The 25,106-nt window shown below is 37.7% G+C and overlaps 1 protein-coding gene across 1 annotated transcript; it reads right to left on the bottom strand.

Moving 5' to 3' along the window:
* On the bottom strand, positions 1-22,797 carry NGLY1 (N-glycanase 1). The gene is made up of 12 exons (XM_029961763.1): positions 22,790-22,797; positions 22,090-22,231; positions 19,810-20,043; positions 16,182-16,341; positions 12,750-12,972; positions 11,914-12,035; positions 11,350-11,495; positions 11,054-11,164; positions 6,991-7,155; positions 5,521-5,709; positions 1,982-2,159; positions 1-1,446 (listed from the first exon to the last, which is right to left on the bottom strand). Exons 1-12 carry the CDS (start codon positions 22,795-22,797, stop codon positions 1,271-1,273), a joined length of 1,854 nt encoding a protein of 617 aa, XP_029817623.1. The 3' UTR covers positions 1-1,270.
* Between the last annotated feature and the right edge of the window lie 2,309 nt (positions 22,798-25,106).

The raw sequence follows: 25,106 nt of genomic DNA, 5'->3' as shown, positions 1-25,106 counted from the left end.
TTTTGTATTTCCTTAGATTTGTTGAAAGGTCAGTAAGCATTTATTTCAACAAAAATTATTTTTGACAATAATTTCAAATATACAGAGGTTGGAAAGGTCAGAAAATATAAGAAAAACTTTAAAAACACTCATCTTGAGAACATCAACCCTAATTCTCACTTATTTTGAAATAAAACTACAGTTTGAACTCTGCATTTTAGTCCTATAATAGAAAATTTCTTGTATCCAGCCACAGCCTTCCTCAGATTTTCTGATAAAGGCTACCTAATTTGAACATTCAATCCACTTTATTCACAGCACTGCAACATCTGACATCTCCTGGATGGCATTTTTTCATTTTTTTATTATATGACTGAAAATAAATTTAAACACTGCATTAATGAACAGAAAATTTGTATATATTTTTACATCAAATTTGGGTATAGTATTCAAAGCAACTCAAGACAACAGCTTAAGAAGATTTCAACCTACATGCCTACTTTTAAAAAGATTTATTAAGCAAATCTGAATTTGTATCATTAAAAAGTATTTATAATTAATAACCTATTTTTTCATAGAAAAAAATTGTGATTTCTTACTTAGTTTTAAGTCTCAATTTCATACCACAGGCTATGACAATTTTAGGTACATGTGACCACTTCTTTCAAAATTAGCTTCTAGCAACCTTCAGGCTTCAAAATATTTCTAAGTATTAAACATAGTTTTAATACTTAGATTGCAACAAGGAAATTTTGAAGTAATCTTGAAACTAACTTAATTTCAGCACTTCTGATATTACACAAAATCATATTTTTCTTTAAAATGTCTAAATTTTCTACTATTCTTTAAAATATTTTAAGATCATCAAAAGCATCTGTTGTAATTGGGAAACAGAATTCAAACTGTTTTTCCAAGTAGATTATTTAAAAAAACCCCAAAACCAGCAAGCCAATCCCAAAACTCCAAATTAAAATCAAGTACAACTGCTTTGTGCTCCTATGGTTGAGTTTTGCTTTCTTAAAAATTATTTCGTTTTCATTGTAAAGTTTAAGAAAAGATACTTTATGGTTCAATGCCTTAATTTTGGTGTTTGTTTTTACAGATAAAGAGGTTTTCATTGTGATGTTTACCTATTCAATACATGTGCAGTTTCAAGTTGGTTTAATGAAAGCAGTGAAACAGGAAACAAGCTGCCAGCAGGATGAAGAAGAATTGCCAACCAAATCTTTGTGTCGTATCCATAGTATAATGTCTTCAAGGAATCCAAAGCACATCTCTGCAGTTCAGATTCTCAGAGGTCACTGAGCTTTATAATTATCTCCAAGCAATTTTCTCCACATCCTGTTAAGCTCTCTCTAAACAGCTGTGTGTGTTGCCATGCAGCTTCACCATCCCCTCCATTTAGAACTGCTTCCAACATAACTTCCGTTGCACCAGAAAAATCTGAATAGGAGTAAAGATTTTTATCTATCGGAGGAAAAGATAAATAAATCAGTAAGCCACTGCACCAGACAGTATATAATGACAGAATGCATGTTAAAAAGTATACTTTGTAATGGATGTTTAAGGATCTCAGTTGCACTTACTCAAATTCATCTGTCCATTAGTGGCAGGGAAAAAACCAAACCACCAGCTACAAATTTTTAGTTATTATTTGTTTAACACTCATGTTCAGAGGACCTAGTTAGGACTGATGCCACTAGACATAGAAGCATCTATCATTTGTAGTAAAACACTACTGTCTTGTATGCACTCTCTTGCTCTTGCCAGCCCTGCTCTGTTGCAGGTAGGGTTGTATATATTAATAAAACTGGTTTTGTACCAGTGTTAATTAAATGCACAGTATTTTCTTGACCTTGCTAAGAAACACTGAGTTGGGAAAGTGAAAAAGTATTCGCATTTCATTTTTAGTATTTGCACAGTACTTTCTCCATATAAACTATTTATTTCCAGTTACACCTCTGCTGCGTGACATAATTCATTATTTAAATTTTACACTTACCTCCCATCAGAGCAATTTCTGCTTTTGGAGAGCAAAGTCTCCACTGTATTCTTCCACTCTGAAAAGTCTGACTGCTTGTCCTAACTGAAATGTTATCTATTTTTAGACCGACTGACTTGCACTCAAACTTCCAGCTGATGGAAGCAGAGGATGACCCTTCTTTTCGGGCTAAATAAACCTAAATGGAAAGAAGACATGTCAAAAACTGAGATGACCAAATCAAGATTTGGTCAAAAACTGAGATGACCACAAACACTGAATTAACAAGGACACAGAAATCTTAAAATAACACACTTTCATTCTCTGTCAAGCCTCTGAACCTTTAAAACTGTACTAAATACAATTTTATATATTAAAATTCCTTCATCCTTAAGTTTGTTCCACAGTTAGGTAATGGTACATCTTCATAGCCCTTCACTAGGGAACACTAAATTATTTCAACATACATAGTGAAGTCCAAGCCACAAAAACATTTAACTTATTATTTTTTAAAGACACAGACTTCTGGGGTTTTCTATAATGCACAGGCCCCCACACTTAAGTTGCTCAGTGTTGCTGAAGAAGAAAACTGTGTCGTCAGTAGATTCTTCAGGTGTGGCTTCTGGCTGCTCACTACTTCTCCTAGGACTTGACATGTCTTGGTTAAAGCATATCACCCATGACAGCCATATATAAATCCTTTATTATTATTTCAACTTTTAGAACGTTGCATAATCTAATTTAATCCCAATGCTGTTCTAAACTTCACTGGCTGAACAGTCTCTCTCCCATATTAACGTTCATTAAAGTTCTGTGAACCCTCATAAGAATTTTGTAACAAGCATCTGACAGTTCTTTTAAGTATAACATCTATTTTTAACAAACCAAGGAAACGGACATTACTGATTAAAGAGTGAAAACTGCTGTGATTCTTTTGGAAATCTAGGTTAAGGAAACTCAGAAAAATTCTGTCATGTCCAGGCTTCTGATTAATGTCATACTGAATGGACTTAGCTCTTTATTTTTTAATCTTGAAAGAACAACCCAGAATAAAATGATAATAAAACACAGCAGTATGTTTTACTAAAGATCCCACTCTAATGTGAAAATCTCATTGGCAGACTATAAGACAGAATTTAAGTGTTCCTATTTTCATGTTTAAGAAAGCTCAAAAACCTCAAAGGTGTGATGTGTCACACTGAAGATCACGTATGAAAATCTAATGATTTACCCTGTTTTCCTGTGAATATAATATTAATGTTCATGAAGGTGTTGATCTCCACAGGTTTTTTTAGAGTATCTCAGGTAGCTCTAGCAAGAGCCTTCCCTTGATCAGATCTTATTGAACTGCTGTATTTGAGCAAGGAAGCCAAAACATTCCATTAAATACTACTTGGTTGAGGTGCACTAAAAATAGGTTTTTATCCCTAAAAGCCTTAAACATTAGCCTGTTTTGTCTTCCATTATAATATTCCAGCACTTAGTCAGAAAAAAAAAAAAGAAAAAGTTTTCTTTTGTGTCTGTTTGATTGTCCTCTAACTTTCAAACTTGGCTGTTTTGTTTCCGGAATTATTTGAAAGAAGTCTGAATTCAGAGAAAAAAACCCGAACCAACAAACCAACTAATTCAAATTCTCTTTCTTCGGAGCAATTCTTCTGGAAAACAAGCCTTTTAGAAATACATGGGTTTCAGATCTACAGGTTCTTACACTCTTATTATCACCTACTGTGGTCTGCTTGCTTGAGCCCTGGATGCCAAGTTATCTCTGGGTAATCTGAATCTGTGATTTGCACCTGTTTGCATAGTGTAGCATAAAGTCAAGAGACACTGCATAGCAAGAAAATACACAAATACGATGGAGATGGCTACTATCAGATTGACCAAGATGATCGTTTATTTGAATCATTCCTATCAACACCACTGCAAAGTCAGAATATGTAGCTGATGGTAATTTTCTGTTACTCCCGGGCTAATACCTACAGATACATTTTCTGTGGCTTTTAGATTTAAATTCCTTTCCATTCATCACATAGTAAATGAAAAACTAAGTATTTCTGTAACGGCTCTTTTGGGTCTTAAGTTGTTGGACAGTTGCTGAACCAAATTCCAAAGCTGTATCTTGCAGAGCTATTAGAGGAGTTACAAAAATAACAGGCAAACACCAAACAACCTTTCCCCCTGCTGCTGTCTCCCATAATACAAACAACCCCTAACGAAAAGTCATTTTAAGTTCTTAGATTCTTACACAGGCTTTCTGCAGGATGTAATTCTTGCAGAACTAACACACCTTCCCCACAAGCCTGAGAGACACCTGGAGCTGTAGCTCCTAATTTCTCAAGTCCTTTGTCTCATCCTTTAGAGGTGCTGCTGAATACAAGACTAAAGTCTTTTCACCAGGCTTTTTAAATTGGTCGCACCCTGTTTCATCTGATTAGTAGAGGTGATCAGAACTATAGTTTAGTTTCATTGCAAGGACAGTATGTTTCTTGCAAAAGCGAGGATAAGTGATCACTGCAAATTTGAAAATATAATGTGCTATCGGATTTTTAGCAGATCCTAGGAAAGCAAAGAACAGCTGTCACTCACTCTTGAGTTTTTGTTACTTCTCTTCTACTGTCAGCCTACCCTGTTGTGACACCTTTTATATTTTTCTCCATTTCTTCCCTTTTTCTTTCTCCTTTTTGTAGCATAACCTCTCCAAGCTATTCCCTTGTTGGATTTTGCAAGTCAGTTTAGACCCAGCACAGAAAACCTCAGAAGGCAGTTAGTTACATACCTAACTCCATTTTCATCAATGCAAAGTATAACCACTGCCTAAGCTAGAAAAATGTTTGGTCAGAGACCCTTCAGACTAGTAAAATGGCAGGGGAAGAAAGCAGTGACATGCTATAGCCCCTGCCAGGAATGTTCAGTTCCACAGTTGGTTGCTGCTGTGGGAAAAGCTGTTTGCTAGTAAAACACCCCTTCCCATCTCACAGGCTTCAGTTCTCAGATTTAGAGCATACGACTCTTCTGCTGCTCAGTGTCTTGACAGATGGGAAGGATTCTGGGCAGGGTATACAATAATCTGGATAACTGACAGGTTTTTGCCTTCTTGCAGATGGAACTATAATATTTAGGATGACAATTTCTTCCTTTGTGTATCAAGGAGATACTCTGTAGAGTTATTCTCCAAAACAACAACAAAAAAAAATCCTTTTTTTCTTCTTTTTTTTCTTCTTTTTTTTTCTTTTTTCTTTTGAGAGAAGTACTGCTTTTCAATAAAATAGCATTTTCCCAAAAGCATAAGAAGGAAGTCATTTTTTAAAATTTGGTGCTCTGGCAAGGACTTAGCCTATCTGTAGAGAATTTGGTCACCCTTTCTGAAAGACAAGCTAAATTTATTTCCAATTTCTTAAATCATCTGGCAGTCTTACCTGAAGCTTAACTGTAACATTTACTAACATCAGCTAAATTCTATGGGTATCAAGAGAGGTTTTGATACCAAACATTGGCAAGGATTTTCTATTTTATTATACTTTTACGGTAGATTATATACTTTTAATAATTGCTATTCTTACCATTTTCCAATCTGTTTCAACTTTTCTCCAAACAGATTCTGCCTTCCAAACACCTGCTTCCCAGCCACTTATTTTTTCATTGTTATTGGAAATCCGTGTATAACTATCATCTACTATATTGTAGGTGAGGTGGAAGAGTTTAGATGTCTTCTCCTTTTCAGAGGGAATAAAAAGTACTTCTTTTCTTTTCTGAAAAAGGCAAAAAATACAAGCACCTTCAGTCCCCTATGCCTAAATTCCCCAAAGACTATGCTACTTTTAAACAGTATGTCATAGTTTCCCAATTCAGTTTTACTGCAAGTGAAAAAAAAGTCATTTTTAAGAGAGGTCATGGACAAAAGCACTTCTGCAGAACAGAAGTTTTAAACCAGTTTCCTACAATAGACCTGCACCTTTTTACAATGGGGAGCACTAATTCTATTTTTAAAGTTTTCATGTAATCACTTTTAGAAGTAATTTTTTAACATAAAATTAGCACATTTAAGTAATAAATTAGGGGTTAAGAATAAAAAAGTTTATATGTTGAGCATATTTCTTGTACAATCAATAAGTAAATGGTTATTTGAATAGCAAATGTAATTCTGTGACTACCATATACAGGTGCTTCGGTATGGCAGTTGACAAACCAACTTCAAAAAACTTCAAGTACAAACTTTGTAACTTTACCCTTTTATTTTTCCTAAAAAATTACTTTGTTCTTGTGAGTTTCAGCAAAGCAGAAATTAAGTCTTCTAAACTATGGAGAACTGTAATAAACTCTTAGGTTCTTAAACAATTCTATGAAATTCAATAATTTCACTTAACTGGTTCTATTTAGGACTGTCAGTCATTCACATGTCAGTATTGTTTCAAGATTAAGGTCACACCTTTGCATCCTGACTCAAGCTAAATATGACTACAGTTCTGGAAAACTGTATCTTAGTATAAAATAAATAAAAATCAAATCTTGCTTTTGGAAATAGTAAAAAAATATTGATATGAAAATCAACCAAGCTTATTATTTAAGAGATTGTTTAAAGTACAGAATTCTAGTTGCTCCCACATTGTTTTATTGACAAAAACAGTTGGTCAAAACTTACTTTAGGTTAAAAGCTGGAAGTAACTAATAATAGAAACACTTTTTTAAAAAGTTTTCCCAATTGTTTTCAACTGTCTTAAATTTTCTAGTTCTGTCACACCAACTATTAAAAGGAAAAAACATTTTTTATTAATTTGTAAGAACAAAACACACTTTGGAGCAAGGATTCCCAAACATTACTGGAATCAACAGACAACCATCAGTCGTCCAAATTTACTTGTGGACCTCTACTGAATTCACATCAAACGTGCACCTAATGTTTTTGCATAATTCACTTGTTTTAACTAAATCTGCTAGCTACCTAACATGAGATGCTCTTCCTCTGCAGAGCATAATCACAAAACCTCCAGTTAGCTACCTCTAAGATGGTCATCAGTGCAAAAGTTAAATACCTCTGGACCAATTTCGCCTCTGGCCATTCGCCAAGCCATTGAGCCTGATGTCCTTCCACCATATTCTCCAGGTTTAGGTGTTTTAGGAGAAATAAATTCAACAAGCTCCACAATAGTCCTTTCCAAGAGCTCTCTTTTTCTACTTTCTGACAAAGACTTTTGTCTCTGGAAAAAGACATACAAGAAAAAGTAAAAAATTCAGAAAAAACAGTATTTGTAATTCTGCTCGAGTGACATCAACAGGGAAAAACAGAATTGAAAAAACAGGCTAAGATTTAAAATCTAGACTGACTGTTAGAAATATTAATCTTATACCACATACACAAATATAAACCAGTCATAATTGCATGGTTATTCAACAGTAGTGCTTTCTCTATGAACTTGCTATGCACTAACTATGTGGATTTCTTTTAAAACAAGGTTTGTGCTATGTTTTTAATATATTTGCTTGGATGATGAGATGCTTCCACACCATATTTGATCTCTATTTATATAGAGATATATATTCTGTACCATAGCTGTTTTCAGTATTATTTAGGGGGAAAGGAAGGTAAGTATCATTTTTGGGTCAAACTATATTTCTCTAAGGTGGAATGATTTGGTTGACAACAGTCTTGCTTTTGTGATTAAGCCCAAACAAAAGATTCATTTCATTATATCATATACAAATATGTATATCATATATATATATAATAAACAAACTATGACATTTCTATTTTTGCTGATGTCAGAAAACTAAGAAAAACTTACAAAAACTTACTTCCGGGTAAATCAGTAGAAAATAAAAAGAATTACATAACATGCTTTCTTTCCTTATATCAGTTAAAAAACGGGTATTAATTTGATGCAAAACATCGTAAAATTTCATTGAGAGGCTGGTATTTTGCATGATTTTCACGTCAAATATGCAAAGCTGGCATGTAAAGCCTTTTTTTTTATTTTTTTTTTTTTACCTGGGATAAACTCAGACGGGGTTGGAAAACTGAGCATGTAAATTGTTACACATTGTCTTTTTTTCTGTTTTGGTGATCACCCAAGGCATGCACACTCAGCCCACTAGGACCCATAACTTGAGGCTGATAAACATTCCAATTATCTCAAAAGCAGTTCTGACCCCAGACAGTTTTGCTGTTAGAGATCACAAAAGAGACATTTCAAGATTGTTGTCTACAACAAAAAAAAACAATGTGGAACTGGGTAAAGGGAAGTAAATACAGAGAAATGATGAGAAACAGCTCCAACTGAACAAATTCCAGATGCCAAATACCAGTTCTAACACAGCAAGGGGGGAAAAAGCCCTCTGCTTGTGTTGATGGATGACAAGCAGCGATTCCAGCAGTGAAACACCAGGCCTTCCTCAATCTAACAGTTGCCTGAACACTTTGGATATGCATATGCAGTACTACAGATCTTGTTCCAGCTCAGAGAAAATTTGATATGGCTCACCCTAAGTTAACAATACCAACTACAATTTTCTTCAAGCCCCTTTGATGTAGGGGAAACCCAGTGTCAGGGGGCATCACCTCTGAAATCAGTGATGCCATGCTGAGAACTGGATGCCCTTGCTGTGCAGTTGTTCTAACAGTAGGCGAAAAAAAAACCTGTCAAAGAACAGTGCTTCAATACGAAACTCTTTATGTACAATAACAAGAAATCAGTGAGATCCTCAGCTATAAACAGTAAAAATATGTTAATTCTTGCCACCCGGCAGACTCCTGTACAGAAATGCTAGCAGCATGCAAGACATGCACAATGCTCAGACTCTGCAGAGAACAACACTGCCTGTGCTGGGAAAACCTGCAACTACATTTGCTACCAATGACATTGTCATGAATAGCATCCATGCGCTGAAATGGATTTCAAGAACTCCATTATCAAGTGCCACGGCTCAAACTTCCTGCTTCTGGTTTTGTCTTTTTTTTTTCCCTAAGATACTACCCTCTACATACATGCTCAGGTCCCATCTTTGTTTGGCAGACAAAGGGAACGAGAAGGAAGAGGGATTGTGAATTGCACCTTTAAAATTAGTTCTGTATCAGGTGAGTTGTGCTGTTGATGCTTCCTGAAGGACTTAAACCTATGGTTTAAGCGGATCTACTGCTAGGTTTGACATAATTTGAGGGCAGAAATTGAATTTTAAACCTTTGACAAGGAATACTGGATCATCTCACATTAATCACCATGAAATGCTTGCAATTCAACCTAAATTACTAGTTTTCCTTGTAAGAGTTGACCTGGCTATAACTATAACCCTTCAACTATAACAATCACTACCAAAAAATTGGGGTCTGGAGAAAATAAAAAAATAATTTGCTTCCCTGTCCCACCATCCCATTTCCAACGAAAGCAGTGGAAATTTCAGGGTCCTCTCCCCACTATATATAGGGGTAACATACAAGGGACTGGAATAGGACAGTGCCCATACAAAGTACATGAAGAAAATTTGTAGTCAGTGCTATCATAGTGCTATGGTACTACAGAATAACATCAGATAGTGGGTAGCCCAGAGGCTACACACTCATTTAGGAATGCCTGACCCAGATAAAACACACACAGTATTTCTGAAAAGTAAAACAGTGTACTGAGGAGATCAAATTATCCTTGTCTGTTATCCATTTAACAGCAAGCCACTCAATGTGCTTTGAACCATTTTTGGTCTCTGCTTGGCAACTAAACAGACACGCAGAAAACTAATGGCCACAGTCATTGCTCTTTATGCAGGAAAGAGCAGCAATGACCCCTCAAATCCATTTTTGCTAACACTGCAGTACGGGTGATAATGTATACTGCATGGTATGCTTCTCTTTAATTGTAACTTAGAAGAACTGAGCTTAAAAGACACAGTGTTGGAGCTTTGCATCAAACAACAAAAAGATTATAATCCCTCCTAGTGTGGAGCCAGTCTCTAGGAGCTGATAGGAAAAGGGAAAGTTAGTGGAGGCCTCTGGGTCAGTTATTGATCGAATAGGTTGCAGTGAAGGAAATCATATGAGCTGAAGTGGAGGCTCGTAGCAGGTTTTCATTACTCTGTTCAGTCACAAGACATCTCGATAGTCCCAGGGATAAGCTGCCTTACTCCTCTGTGACTGCACTCTGTTTAGCCTTGTCAGTGCTCCACTCTGCTATGTGACTAACTTTTCATTACTGACAAAATGATTTCAAGCCCTGGGCTCAAACATGAATTCAACTCAATTCTTCACACTCTCAGTGTGTGGCTGTAACTCTGAAGCCAGTAGGCTCCTAAAAAGGCATAATCTGCTCATTAAAGCATCAGCTGTATACTACCACTGGAACTACAGTTTCCATGCACAGGAATATTAGCCCTGTAAGGAAGTGAGGCCAAAACAGAACCCCCCAGGTAGTTCACGGTTTTATGATATTCTAGTAAACTGAATCAAGCAAAGTTCATCCTGTTCCAACTATGGAGTGGAAAAAATCTTAGCAGAGAGGTTCTGCAACTGTGATATGCAGGTATAAATGGCTCCATGTGTTTTGGGGATGTTAAGCATGAACAGTGCATATATATGCAACTGAGTCAAAGCTCTGCTGATGGTAACAATGTTTTTTGAACGTCTTGGAAAACAAATAACTTCTCACGCTTCCTGGAGCTTGTAAAATGTCACAGAAAGCAAATTAAGCCTACATTTCTTACAACTGTAAATGCTACTGTTTTCGAGTCATAGCATTACTGATGCGGAAAACACTCAGCCACTGTCAAGGAGTCCATAGAGTTAGAAAGGAGTTGCAGTTTACACCCAGCATCTGTTGATATACAAGTCTACACCAAAGTCACTAAGAAAAATAACATATACACACATGTCTATGTAATAGATAATATGATAATCCTTTTGCATACCATTCTTTATCTTATTTCCCATAAGTTCAGCACTGCATCTGATTCTTATGTATTCAGGTTAAAATGTATAGTTAATGGCATTTTTTATATCCACAGTTCATGGACATTGTTATCACGTTACCAAATGCATTCCTTTGTTCAAGGACTTCGCATTCTGCAGATGCTTGTGTTTCACTTTAATAAATCCATTTAAGAAAAGCTACATACCGTTCTATTTAGTGCATTAATTGTCTCACGTAGCGTTGCTTCGCTGAGTGCTGTCCTTCTAGAGAGTACTTCTTCGTGTTTACAGCTGTATCTCCAGGTGACATCAACAACCTCAAGCACAAGTTGAAGAAGAAAGTAAAGTCACCAAAATTCTGATGTATCTTGCTTCATATTTAAAGAGGCTAGCTAATCAAAGTATGATCTTCTACAATAATTCTGGAAATTCCACCAAAATGGAATACATAACATACTTGCCCCAGGGCAAGTTTATTTATTATTAACATCATTACTCCTACCTCATCTTTGGAGAATGCAATTACGTAGGAGAGCTTCTTTCCCCATCCAGTTTCATAGAGAAGAGGCTTATCACAGACATTTTCACAGGGATCACAATGAAGCCATCTTTTCTGAGATGAAGAATATACCTCAGTCCACACATGATCTATGTAATAAAGGCCAAGAATACACAATGAGTTATAAGGATAGAGCATCTCTTCTAATCTTGCAGAATCTTTTAACTTTTTCCAATTTATCAAACAAAGGAACAGGTGGAAGAACACGTTTTCTGTACATATACATTCAGAAACATTATCAGAGCTTTCTCTCTGTCTTCGGATCACAGTCCCTTAGATTCAACTAAAGACTGTATCATTCTGAAGTCAGTTATCTAACCTCACTTGCAGAACTGTATTTCATCTCATCAGGCAAGACAGAAAATTGAATGTATACTGTCTTTGTTAGCTGAACTGCATAACTGTACACGCTGCCTTGATGACTAATATAATCTGAGAAACATAAAACACATAACCTCATTTTGCATAGGTTTATATTAACATTACAATATTCTAGAACACTGATACCTGTATAGTCCCAGACATATCTCGCTTCAAACCCTACAGCTCTGCAACACAGTGTAAAACAGTTTGCCCACTCGCCACAGCGTCCACGTCTGGTTTCCAGAAGTTTTTCAGGGTTGTTATACCTACAGAAGAAAAACAAAACAAAAATAACTGAGAATACATTTCACCTTTCAGAAATCTTTACATCACAACTGTTCTTCTGATGCTTTGAACAGATTTCAGTACTAATCAGTCCACAGATGATAACAGAAATGAATCACTGTTCTGCACAAAACAAGTCTGAGCAGGATGTTACTTCAGCTCATGTGACTCCATCATGTTTATAGTAGCACTAAAATGAATCTTATTTTTCAAGTTTTTAAGATTGATTTAGACGTCTTAAAATATGATTTTTGTACACTGGTCCTTTTGATAGTTAGCAAAAATAATCCAAAGATTGGATATTTGCTCTTTTGCTATAGACTCAGCAAAAGATGTGTATTACAATGTGATTTCCCACAGAAGTGAAAGTTTTCCCTGAAATAACAAAACCCTATCTACGCGTGGTTGGCAATACTAACATATTTTATTTAGAAGCTGTACTTCATCAAATTAACAGTGAAAAAAAGTTAAATTAGACAAGTATTCAGAACAAGGCCCCATAGCAGAAAGCAATATATTGTTTTTAATCTGATATTGTAGAGAAATTGCTGATCATCAACCATTCTATCATCATACTTAAAACAGCTTCACTAATCTTTCAACTAACAACTTATCACTTGTTCACAAAATGTGCAAATGAAAAGCTGTTTGTTGAAAGACAAGAAAAAAGACAAAGGAAACCTCTGTGTGCTCACCTTGGGAATCTGTTAGAGAACTGACACTGGTTGCAGTAGTGGTTTTCCACTCGACTGGCACTCCACCTTACATCATCCTCAGTGGGCAACAGGTAGTCACTTCTAGGCTCTGTCTGCCCACCACACCTGCTGCAAGGAAGACTATTTACCCAATGAAAAAAGTAAGTCTTAAACCACTCCAAAAGCTCCAACAACAGGAAGTCCTCTTCATTCACATGTGCACCTGTAAAATTTATACAACACAAAGTTAGTTCATATGGAAAAGTAATTTAGTTGAACTTGACAGTATCTATGCAAATCAGCATCTCTGGGGTTTTATGATATTTTAGAAGTACATATAAAATATATGTACTTCTAAAATATAAAAATTATATTAAACAAGCTTCATAATAATAATACTTAAGCACACATTAAAAAGAAAATCCAAATTGTCATGACCGAATAAGGCCAAACTTAAAAACAAAAAACTGCACTCCTAAACACTACAGCTAGGACAAGAATAAGAAATCGCTCAAAAAAACAAGTCAGATACACATGGAAGCCTGGTGAAGTTTCTCATGCCTCTCATACTCTTGCAGGGTTTTGGGAGAGTGCTAATTCTTTTTTTGCTCCTAAATATTATTTTCTTATTCTTAGCGATTAAACTAGGAATAACAATTGCTTTGATTTCAAAATCCCAGAGAACCAGATGCTGGCAGCAATCCAGACAACCAGGTGTAATAGGAACAGACTTTCTACAAACCCAGCTTAATTATTGTAGAATATATGTATATACCATGCAAACAAGTTGAGTTTGTAAGTTGAGTTTGTTCTAAATTCTCCAAATAAACACCTTTCTCAGCTTATCCAAAGTAGGCACAGGATGTCTTTAATTTTCTGCTCTAGCTGATTTCACCACACCAAACTCTTCTGGCCCATTTTCCTGGCCACAACACGTCTTAGAATCTACTCAAAACACTGTCACTGTTCTGACACCTGGAAACAGCCCCACTTTCCCTAAATAAAAAATGTGAAAATCCAGTCTTTCAGGAGAGATCCATTCCTTTAAACTTCTTGGAATCTTTATATGCACATTCTGCTCCGGTGCCCAGAGAGATACTCTTCTTTCTCAGATATATAAATATTCAAGTAAGTCCCCTATCAATCCCATCATCACCAAAAACATAGGTATTAATACCTGGTTATTTTTATGTACTACACCTTTCTTCTTGTCACAGTGAAGACAGGTTTGATTAATGAATATTAACAGACAAAAATTAACGTATAAAAATGCTGCTTAAAGAAAGTTGAAAGTAGTTGCATTTGTGCAAGAGTTCCTTTTTCAGGATAGTGAAGAAAGACTAGGTAAGATGTGCATTTTACTTATTTAAGCTCAGTTCACATCTTGCTCTGAAGCTATAGTGGTCTTTGATACGAAAGACCCTGTAGGGGCCCTAACACTATTAAACACACATTGCAAGACTGTGAAGTGCATGGGAAGAGATCATCTGTTAATCAAAGCAAAACCACCTGATTTCTGATTACAGTAAAATTTCCATTTTTACTTATGTATGTGAAAACTCTTTGTGCTGGAACACTCAGACAAGGGCTTACTGCTTGCAAAATGGATATGCCTGTTCTGCTAAAAGCTGAACAATAAGATTTCAAGCACAGGCCATATTCTCTTTTTCTGGATAACATTCAAACTAGAACCCATCAATGACAATATGACTACTATGGTATGAACATTATTCTCTTGGTTCATAAAATAAATCCTTCATTGAAACATCACATGGGAACAATGACAAGTGTGATTTATTTGAACAGAAAATAGCTGTGACACACAGTTATTTCTGACTGTGCAGTCTATCTTTCTAATGGAATGTGGCAAAAAGTAAAAAACAAATCCATACTTCTGATCAAATGACCATCATCTTCTTAGCATACTCTTTATTAGTCAAAAATGCTTATTACATGTTGTAAGACAAGTCCTAAAAACAAGTGTTCTGTAGCATTAAGTAGTTATTCCCACAGGTGGCAGTCAGTGCAGCAGTACAGATAAACCAAAGAAGCTGAAAGGGCCAATTACCCATATATGTCATACACAGTCCATTCCCAAATGAATTTTCTATAAAGTTCTTCAAAAAGGCTTTCAAGCTGTCACAATCTAAAACAGTGAAATTCCATCTCTTCCCCACTATTTGTATCTAAATTAAGGTCTGGAAGCCATTTCGAATAGCTCAGCTTGATGGCTTGGGAAGCACCTGGAAACATTACCCTCCTCCTTCCTTCCCCTTTTTAAACAATGTGCACAGCAGTATTAGAACACAGTCTAAGAGGTATGTTCATCCTTTTTTTTTTGCTTCCTATAGGAATTTAATAGTTGTCATTTATTACTGCTAAGTCTCTTTTCTCCATTGCATGCTGAATGAGTATGCTTTGTACTTGTTTATGTGGTTTCTTACTTCCCAGTACAGTTGTATAAGAAAACAAAAACTACTAAGAAAATCCACTATGAAAAAGTTCCCTAATGCCAAAGGCACAACTGCATATTAGCACGTGGTTGTATGAGACATCACAAAGTAATTTATAAAAAACCATGAGATTATTTCTGGTTTGCAAACCAACAGCACTCCCATAAAGTTAGCAGAATTGCTTCAAACAGTCTTCTATCAAAGATTCATAGTGAGAAGGATTTTTTATGTTTAAAGACTGTCTTGGAAATGTGGGGGTTTTTTTAATATTTATCACACAGAATAATATTTCACTATATCACTGAAACAAATCTAAAACTGTCACCTGAAAATAGAAATATATAATTTTAACTGACAATAACTTCATACATTCAAAACAAATTTGCATTTATGAAGAAAACAAATTTTAGAGAGTGATACCACAAGTATTTAGGCCTACATTTCACATCTAGCTCCAAGAGGATGGCATGTGAACAACCCTATTCATTGAAGCATTAGTGAGAAAGGTGATTGTAGCAGCTGGCATCTTGGAAAGGTCTCATGCAAAATCTCACCAATATCACTTTTAAAAAGAGAAGCAGTATTTAAAATTTTTCTTCTGAATTTAGAATGTAGTACATACAGGAAAATTGCAAGAATTGACAGTAGTCACAAATAGTGACTACTCAAACAAACAGCTCCCCTCCTCTTGTTGTACCTATTTCACTCTAAATCCAAACCCCATTTTTTCCCCAGCATCGTTTACTACTAATTCAGAAATTAAAAATCCAAAATTTCTATGTGAAGCAGTAAAAGATGGATGACAAAAGTAAAATAAAAAATAAGAGAAGGAGAGAGTAGGAAATTAGGAAGAAGGTAATTCCAACTTAGAAACAGCATTTGAAACCTGCAAACATATGACCAAATACACACAGCCAATACATAGTATGTTTGAAAGTGTACTTCTAGTTTCATACACATTATAACTTGGCGGCATTACCTTTGTCCAGTCTTGTAGCTTGTGACAGCTTTTTCTGAGCCTTGTTCTTTAATTCCTGGAGGGGAATTGCAGCTAGTGCTTTCTGCTGAATAGAAGGATTCTCATACATCAATACAAGATCCTCAAATTTTGTTTGAAGCGTTTTCAAGATATTTGCAGCCTGCAAAAGGATTTTCAATTATAAGACAATTTACGAACTTTCACCTTAAGGCAAAAAAAACAAGCTCTCTTATTTTTAGCTTAAGTTAGTCATAATTCTATATTCATACTTACATTATATGTATTGCAGGCAAAATGCTTATGTGTAAAGATATCAACAAAAATCGCAGGCAACACCACCCAAACTTTAAGTCTGACCTTGTCATCTCTGAACATTCTGAATGGTGTCCTCAGTGAAAAGTGTACTGACTCAGACAGAAGAGAAAATTGTTTCTAAGGACACCTCTGACAGCAAAGCTTTTGACTTATTCCAGTCCCCTACTCCATCCCCCCACCTTTCTTTTGGACACATTTTACCTGAAATCCATAAAAAAAACCTGTAAACACTTTCATTTCCTGGACACTGCTACACCAGTCCGTAGAACTCTTGTTATTGATGACTGCTGCTTTTTTATTTCTTATTTATGAATGTTGCCTGTCTATTTCTACTTCCTTCTCTCACACATCAACTCTGATACAGATTTGAATAGACAGCCCTGCGACCACATAAAGTGAACACAGTTTCAGTAGAAATTGTGTATGAGAACTAGGCTTGATCAGTCAGTCATCCTAAGTGTCACCTAGTGACAACTACAAGTCGCACCCAATAAGGTACACCCATAGCTAGTAAAATAAACAGCTGAAGTTAATAATAACGGAGTTAGTAGCTGAGCAAGCTACTTACCCCCATTTAAAGGGGAGTAACACAGAAAATGAAATGAGATTTTTAAATTAAGGGCCTAGCATATTTTGGGGGGAAGCCCGTGGCACTGCTAAATTACCTTTTCTCTACTGCTATATCATGCTTCAGTCATTAGCCTTGTTAACTACCATCTTAATTTAATCAAAAATCCCACACTTTCCTGAGATACTGGTAGCAAACACAGGTGTGAGAACTCTTCAGAAGATAATTTCTTTCAAAGGAGCACTTAAATTACAAGTGATTATTTTGATGCTGGAGAGTACTGCAGGACCAGTCTTTAATTTTCATAACTGCTAAAACAGAACAGAGCTGGTTTTACTCCTCCTGGAGGTCATAAGCTATAGGTAACTGGTTTAACATCAAAAACTCAATTGTGTCCAGATTCACCTTAATGCAAGTTGAAAGAACAGAAATATTGAAATGTTGAAATATTGAAATGTTAGAGACTGCCAAAGGCTTATAGACCTTCATGTTCTGTCAGCTTCCTGAAAGAATATTCAGAGATATTGCTAAGCACAGCAGGAAGTCTCCCAGAAAAACTACTCCGTTTTTCCCACTGGTAAACACCCTCAGTGTTACAGTAGTGCTTAACTGGTTTCATGGAAGCCACTGTGTAATGATGAAGTCTTATGCAAAAATCTTAGAAGGGTGGTGAACGTCACAGCAGTTCTAAGTTTGGATACAACTTTCCTCCTGTAGTCACTATGCCATCTAGGAAAGGATCAGAATCCATATAACAGAACTAATGACTAGCCAGAGCTTTCCTTTCCCCAAGTCTCAAGAACGTTTTACAACGAGAAGCGCAGAAGAGATATATGAGGTAAAATAATGATAGGTTAGGTCCCTAGAACTGTGCCATTTAAGAATAGTCCTGTGTTGTCTCAAGTAAGCCAATTTTCCCTGAGCTTACCAGGACTCCCATGAATGACAAATGTAACACATAGGCAAGAAAAAATGCTTGCACTACAGAAACCACTCTAAATCTCTCTGACATCTGTCAGCAGAGCACACAACAGTAATACAACTATAACTTGGTATCATACTCACTAAAAAACAAAACCCCCATTGCTGTGCAAGCAAAACAGTCAAGTCACAGCCAGAAGGTATTTTATGGACTTCCTTCCCATCAACCCAGACTATACAGATCAAATTCAATGGTTCAGAGAGCTATCAGTATAGTTCCCTGAAGGGATCAGCTGAAATATAGCATTCTAATAAAGTGCCAACATTGCATTTCCAGTGTCTCTAAACTGTAGTAAGTTTGGTCCCACCATCCATGACGAATCTTAAGAAGCGTGGAAAATTAATAGTTGCAAAGAAATGGATCCACTATGATGGTTACTGTATGTAGGGGCAGAATAACTATAAATGGAAAGGATTAACATCAGAATACATTGTGTCAACTTGAAATCTGCAATATTTTTCTCATTGCAAGATCAACTTTTAAAGGTTCCAGTACTAAGCAACACAGCAGCAAGTCACTCTAGAGGTTTTATAATCACTTCCAAAAACCACTGCAGAACTGGCTGAAACAGTAAAAATCAAGAAGCAGGCAAAAAAACAACCCAGAAATCCCCAACCAAATTCAAATAAATCTAGTTAATATATTTCAGAGGCAATTACTACCAGGCTAGCATAATTAAACAGCTCAATATTCAAGTGTCTACAACAGTTCCCTTCCCAAAGGATATTTTGGGTGATGATGGGTCACTGAGAGCTCTCTATCCCCAAAAGCCATCGCTTCAAACCATGCTGTACCACTTCTTGTCTACTGATTTTGGGCAGGTATTGGGAATAAACAGTATGTCATAGTTCAGTATCCAACAATATCCTGATAACTTAAAAGTGGCAAACTGTGTTTAAGGATGTATGAGAAGCAAGCTTTTTTTGAAAGGATTCAACTTACACCAACTTTAAGACCAAAGTGACACTGATTCTAGGGAGAAAAACCCTTTGGAAAATTAAACCAAAGCATCCTTAAAACCTTCTATCTAAAGGCATAACCTAATTTTTCAAAGCTGTATGACATGTTGCATCTTCTTCCATTGGGCCAGTTAACACCAGATGAAAGGATACTGCCTCTGTCTTGATCAGGAACTTCATCTCAACCTCTTGGACAAGTGAAACTCAGCATAGATAACTACAGATTTGTCCTCTCCTGGCTAAATTCCTGTCTTCAATGACAGGCACATGTGAAAGAAGAAAGGCCTCCTCACAGGCTACACATAGAAATCATAGTGCATGAACCAAGACACCAACAACTAAAAACAGTACAATCACTTTCCTGTTCTTTCTCTGGCTCTCAAATACCAAATATAAGCCTAGTCTTTGCTTCCCACCCCTCCCCTTGTTCTCCACATTGCTGTTCCCTCCCAATACAAATCAGCTTTTTTTCATGACACCCTGATTAAAAAAACATTCATGGAGATCTTCAACAAAATCTCTTGCCAATATTCTACTTATGGCACATTTCATGTTTAAGTTGCATGGAGACTGAAGAAAACACTCAAAAAACTTCAGAAACCATTGGAAAAAAACCCTCTAGTCCAACCTCCTACTCAAAACAGGTCAGGCCAAGTTCCTCTAAGCTTTACTCAGATGGAGCTTATAAATGTGCTCATTTGGAGACTACACCGCTTCTCTGAGCAACCTGTCCCAACAGTCAACTTTTCTTCAATCTTTATATTCAAGACTAATGAACCTATAAAGTTTCCAGGTTATAATTACCATTTCAAGAGATTGCACAAGTGATGTTTCTGGTCGCTGACGGGCAGGGGCAAGAACAGGTCTTGAAGGCCGTTGTGCAGCTGTCTGAGTGCTGCTGACAGTTTCAGCGGATCCTGATTTGGGGATTTGGTTTGACTCATTCAGTCTGCTGCTTCTCTCTCCAGCAATTAAGTCTCTGATTTTACGTAGTTGCTCAATCGAAGCTTCCTTAGGGAAAACCAGGTGAGTTTCTCCCTGAAATTTAGACAAATGAATTCAGCAGTTAATGCAGATCTAAGGTACTCAATGGTTTTTAAGTTAGCTTGCTGAGACTTGGCAGGATTCAGCTTTCAGATTAGGTCCCTTCACAGCAGAAGCTTGAGGTCCCTCACAGCTTCAGAAGCCAGTAGATTAAGAATTTATAGTCAATCTAGAGAAAAAAGGCCCATAATAACATGCTTTTGTTAGTAACTTATTCTGCAGAGCCACACATGGACTATGTAGCTTTGATTTCGGAGAGAAAGCAGCAACAACAGAAATGAACAACAAATGCCCAGTTCTCGCAGGACGGCAGTGAAATGCTTGGCAACACAGCAGGACAGCCAATGCTGGGAGAAGACCTTAGAATGGCATCTGCTGGGAATTCTCTTCCATACTAATATTTGTTAGGTTTAACTTTTCAGATAGGAAATATTATTTTTATTGAGAGCTGCACCCAGGTTGATTTCTGGGCTCCTATTTTTGATTGTAACACGATTATTGGCAGCATAACAAAAAACCAGTAACTGTTACAGAAGCAAGTATCGGCATACTTAGCATAAAGAAATAGGTTGCTAAAAGCATGAATATCCTGAAGCATTTATACTTTAACAGTTTCAGTTTCTACCACTGAAACACTTCTATTTATTGAGGTGAGTAATTTGTTTATCCACAGCTACCTTAGGTCACCTATCATTGCAGATGTAGTGCTTCACATTAACACTTAAAATCACTGCAAAACTAAATGGAATGTATCAATCTCCCAGAAGAGTGAGGAAATACATTCCTCATTTTTTAACTGAAAAAGTTTGCTTACTAAGCAGAGACAAAAGAAGGAACAATTTTAGTTAACCAGCTGAAGAGAAATTGGTGAGCTCCAGCCTTGACTAACACAATAACCGTAAGACTGAGCCAACACATTCAGAGATCTGCTTGAGTGCTTCACTAGCTACACCAACCACCTCCTGGCTAAAATACATCATTAGAAGTCTCCTGAGCACCAGTATGAGAATAAATCCACAGACTGTTTCTCCCTCTGCAGTCACCACTTCTTTCAGCACACCTTTTTTTTTAATTAGAACAATTACACTAATTAACCCAAAGAGAAGGCAGAGATCTCATGACAGCTTAGCCTAAGTAACATAATATATGTACCCATAGAGAAGTGTGGCATCAAATAGACAAGGCAAAGCAAGAGCTTTGCACCATTAAACAAGAGCTGAGTTTCCACCCCAGGTCTCCAATAGTTACAAAGGCTGCTTCTAGTTTAACAATCTTGGCAGTTTAAGTTCCACCAAGACAGGGACCACATCAGGACACAAAGCAATGTTCGAAATACATCTTTGTGACTGCAACAGAATCAAGATTCACTCCAAACCACTTCAGGATATAGTTTTCTAACTTTTTAAAATGAACTTTTAAAGACTCAGTCCTCCTCCTACCACTTGAAGAGTCTACTGCCCTTTACTGCTGTCATGACAACACCAGTACCTGTGCGGCTGCACTACAAACTACTACTCTGGTTTTGTTTTAGGGGATTGATTTTTAATCAAATCAGCTTCCCTTATCTAACCCACTATGGGGCCACAGAAGTCCTACTGACAGCAGGAACAAGGAGTAGAAATGCAGTGCTTTCTTTTTCTCTCTTCCAAATGACAGTTCCTACACACATTTACAATGTCTGATGGAGCAGTCTGATGTCCACCTAAAAGCGGGTTGCTACTAAGAGAGGGGGGTTTTAACCCTGCTTCCCACCATTTCCTTTGTGGAATGTATCCAGCCATTCAGCAAACCAGCAGTGCACCTGAGCAGCAGAAAACCAACCTTGTCACGGATTAGTTTAGCCCTAGCTCCACCAGATTTCTGAAGCAGCCTCATCTAAATTTGCTGTTGGTATCTGTGGATATTTGCAAACAAGGACTGAAAAAAGTAGCAATTGGCTTAAAATCTACTGCCTTGCAATTCGGGAAGCAGAAAAAAATCATCCATCAATTTTAGTGTGTAAACTGATGAAGACACCAGAAATTACTAAATTACACTCACCTCCTGAAACCCCATTTCAAATAAACATTCAACCGCTCCTCTGACAGGCAGCAGCCTTGTGGAAAATGCTGGATTTTCAATCCGAATTAATCTATATTTTTCTTCATATGGATTCCTGAAGAAATAAAAGTCATAATTATGTCTGCAAATTAAATAAACACTTAAAAGTTAGGTAACTGCACTAATTAGCATTAGTCACTCATAAGAGATTTTTAAAAAGTTTTGTTTCCTTCACACCATGTAGGCAGAACGTGAAACCTACCTAAAACTTTTACTTAATTCTTGTCCTTTTGCACTTAACTCAGAGAGTTACAAACTGGTGCTAAATTTTAGTTCCCAACTTCAATTCATAAACACATGTTTTGTAGTGCTACCCAGCAGGGCTTAGTCTGCAGTGGCACTCAGAGACAACTTCACACCCCCCTCTACCTGGTAGCATTCTAATTGAACTTCTCAATTTGATGCTGGATGGCTTTAGTCCCACCATGGAACCTGTGCTAAAGTGCCTGATACATGCGCGAAACAACTGCGGTTTCTGCTTCTCGAAGGGCTGCCTCTCACTTCCTATTTCCTCTTTCAACTTTTAAAAACCTCCTTCTCTCGCTTCTTCCTTTAAAAAGAGCCAGCCCAGGATGCACCATTCTCTGTCACACAGCAGCTTTTACAAGTATATATAGACAAGGAGGGGCAGCTCGTACACCTCGACATGTTGGAAGAAGACATCAAGGTCAATCACACATATTAGTGTTTCTGTGCACCCTACAGGGCCACTTGCAGAAATTCAACTATAATTAACTCTTGGTACCAACCTTGCCAAGTCAGAAGGGAAAGGCAAGAGAAAAATCCAAGAAAAAAAAAAGATCAAGTCAAAACGAAGTTAAAATCGACATTACTTGTTATTACCTGCTTTTAGGTGAATAAATGCTTGCAAAATCAGGGACAACGCATGATTTTGCGTTTAACACAAAAAACCGCCCCCCCAAGCTTTCAAAACAAACCAACCAGCAACAAACAAAGAAATAAAAATCCAGGACACTACATTTCCAGCTAAGTAACCTTATTTTTAAAACAACGACAAAAAGACGCGAGAAGCTTCTGAACTTCGACGTTACACAACAGAAGCAAAGCCGCCGCTCGGCGCCGGGGAGCGGCCGCGGGGAACCTGCCCGGCAACTGCCCGCGGAAACGAAGGCGGCCGGAACCCGATCAACCGGGAGGATGTTTGTTCGGCGTTACGTGAAAAGGAGCAGGGCCGCGAGCCTCCCAGGAAAAAAGATCCTCGCGGCCGTTCTGGCACAGCCTTCGCTGCACGGCGGGCGGAGCCCGGCGCGGGACGACAGACCCCAGCGCGGCCGCCATGCTACCCCCGCCCAGCCGGCACCGCCCGCCCCCGCCACTGGCGCCCAAACGCATGCGCAATGGGGACGACCGAGGTCACCGCCCTCCGCCCGGGGCAGCACCGCCCCCCGCCCCAGCACGCATGCGCGGGGGGAGCGGTGCGGTCACTGCGCGCAGACGCCGCGCCCACAGCTCGTGCGTGAGGTGGGGGGGCCTTAAAGGGCCAGAGGGGGGTTAATACATTCCCGGCCCCCCCCCAGGGCAGCGGGACCTCCCGGTCACACCACGTTGTCCCGAACTAGGTTCTTTCTCCCGGTGTGCAAGAGGCCAATCCACACGCGGAGTGGATGTATTTGATTTATTTACAGTTCTGCTCAGAAAGGGGTGCTGCGTGGCAAATCCACAAAGCCGGCATGACGACTACCAAAACTTTTTGCTATTTATGCATGTTAGCGAACAAAGGCATTAATGTTCATTGGCGGTAATTTACCTAGTTCTCTTATTAATTAGGCTTCCATTGGCTAATTGAGTTTCTTCCTTATCTAGGGGGTTCTGCCAAATGTCCTTGTGGCCAGTAAATTCTGCATTCCTTGTGTCCACTACCAGTGGTACATCCTTCTTCCCATGCTTTGTTAACCTTTCCCTAGGTCTGAGATCATTGAAACACGTCGAGCCCTAAACCTTAACAAAGCAATTCTTTCAACAAGCAATTTTTCTTTCTAACACCTGGACCATCACTTAGAGCTTGATTAAATCTCCTTTCTTGTTGATTCGGCTTGAAAGTAGACAAAGATCAAACATCAAAAAACATCCTGTCCTAAGAAAATTTTTACGTATTCCACATTTTGCAACATCGGGAGCCCCTTGGCAGGCAGTAACGTCCTCAAGGATATAAATCCCCTTCTGTACTGCCCTGGCTTGGCAGTGCTCTCTGGTGGTGCCAAACCTTCAGCCTCACCTGGGCTACCTGGGTGGAATACCACTGAAGCAACTCGGCCCCACCCCGACACTTCACCCAGCACTACCCAAAGTCTGTTCCAGCAAAGCTAAAAAGCCCTGGTCGGCTGCTTCTAGACATTTGTGCTACCAGTGAAAGAACTGCGGTGAAGAACCTTGGACACAAAGACTGGTGAGGCTTTGCTTTCTTAGGAATGCAGATTTAAAGAATTCCAAGCAAAAGAGGTCTTTGAAATTCAGCCTGATTTTGCAGCTGACATTACATTCTAGCTCTGCTGTCTGCTTTTGCTCAGCTTCTGTGATTTTTTAAAGGAAGTGGTACATATCCCTCACAAAAGCTGAGATTTAACACTGGGCAATTCACTTTTGCTGAGATTGCACTTATTGTTCCTACTAGTATTGTTGAAAAAAGTTACTAACACAGCCCTCAGAATCATGAAGCTGGTACCAAAGTAATAAAATTTTAATTTAAGATGATGTTCTGTGGCTGCTGCTTCAGCTTTTAACTTCCTTTCCATGTCTTTCACATAGTTATGTGGCTCTGAATGTTGGCTGCGCTCTGAAATTTAATGATTAACTAAATTGCTATATGTGTAACAAAATTATATAATGCATATAAGTATAGCATTTGTAAATAATGCTTTGGAAGTACTTATAGGAAAGCTGTATGAAAATTGAGAAGACCAAGTGCCAACTTCCAACAAATTACTAACACACAAATG

Source organism: Manacus vitellinus, unplaced genomic scaffold, assembly GCF_001715985.3.
Source record: "Manacus vitellinus isolate BGI_N305 unplaced genomic scaffold, ASM171598v3 scaffold_3_pilon, whole genome shotgun sequence".
Taxonomy (NCBI): Eukaryota; Metazoa; Chordata; class Aves; order Passeriformes; family Pipridae; genus Manacus; species Manacus vitellinus.
This window is presented reverse-complemented; position numbering and strand designations above follow the sequence as displayed.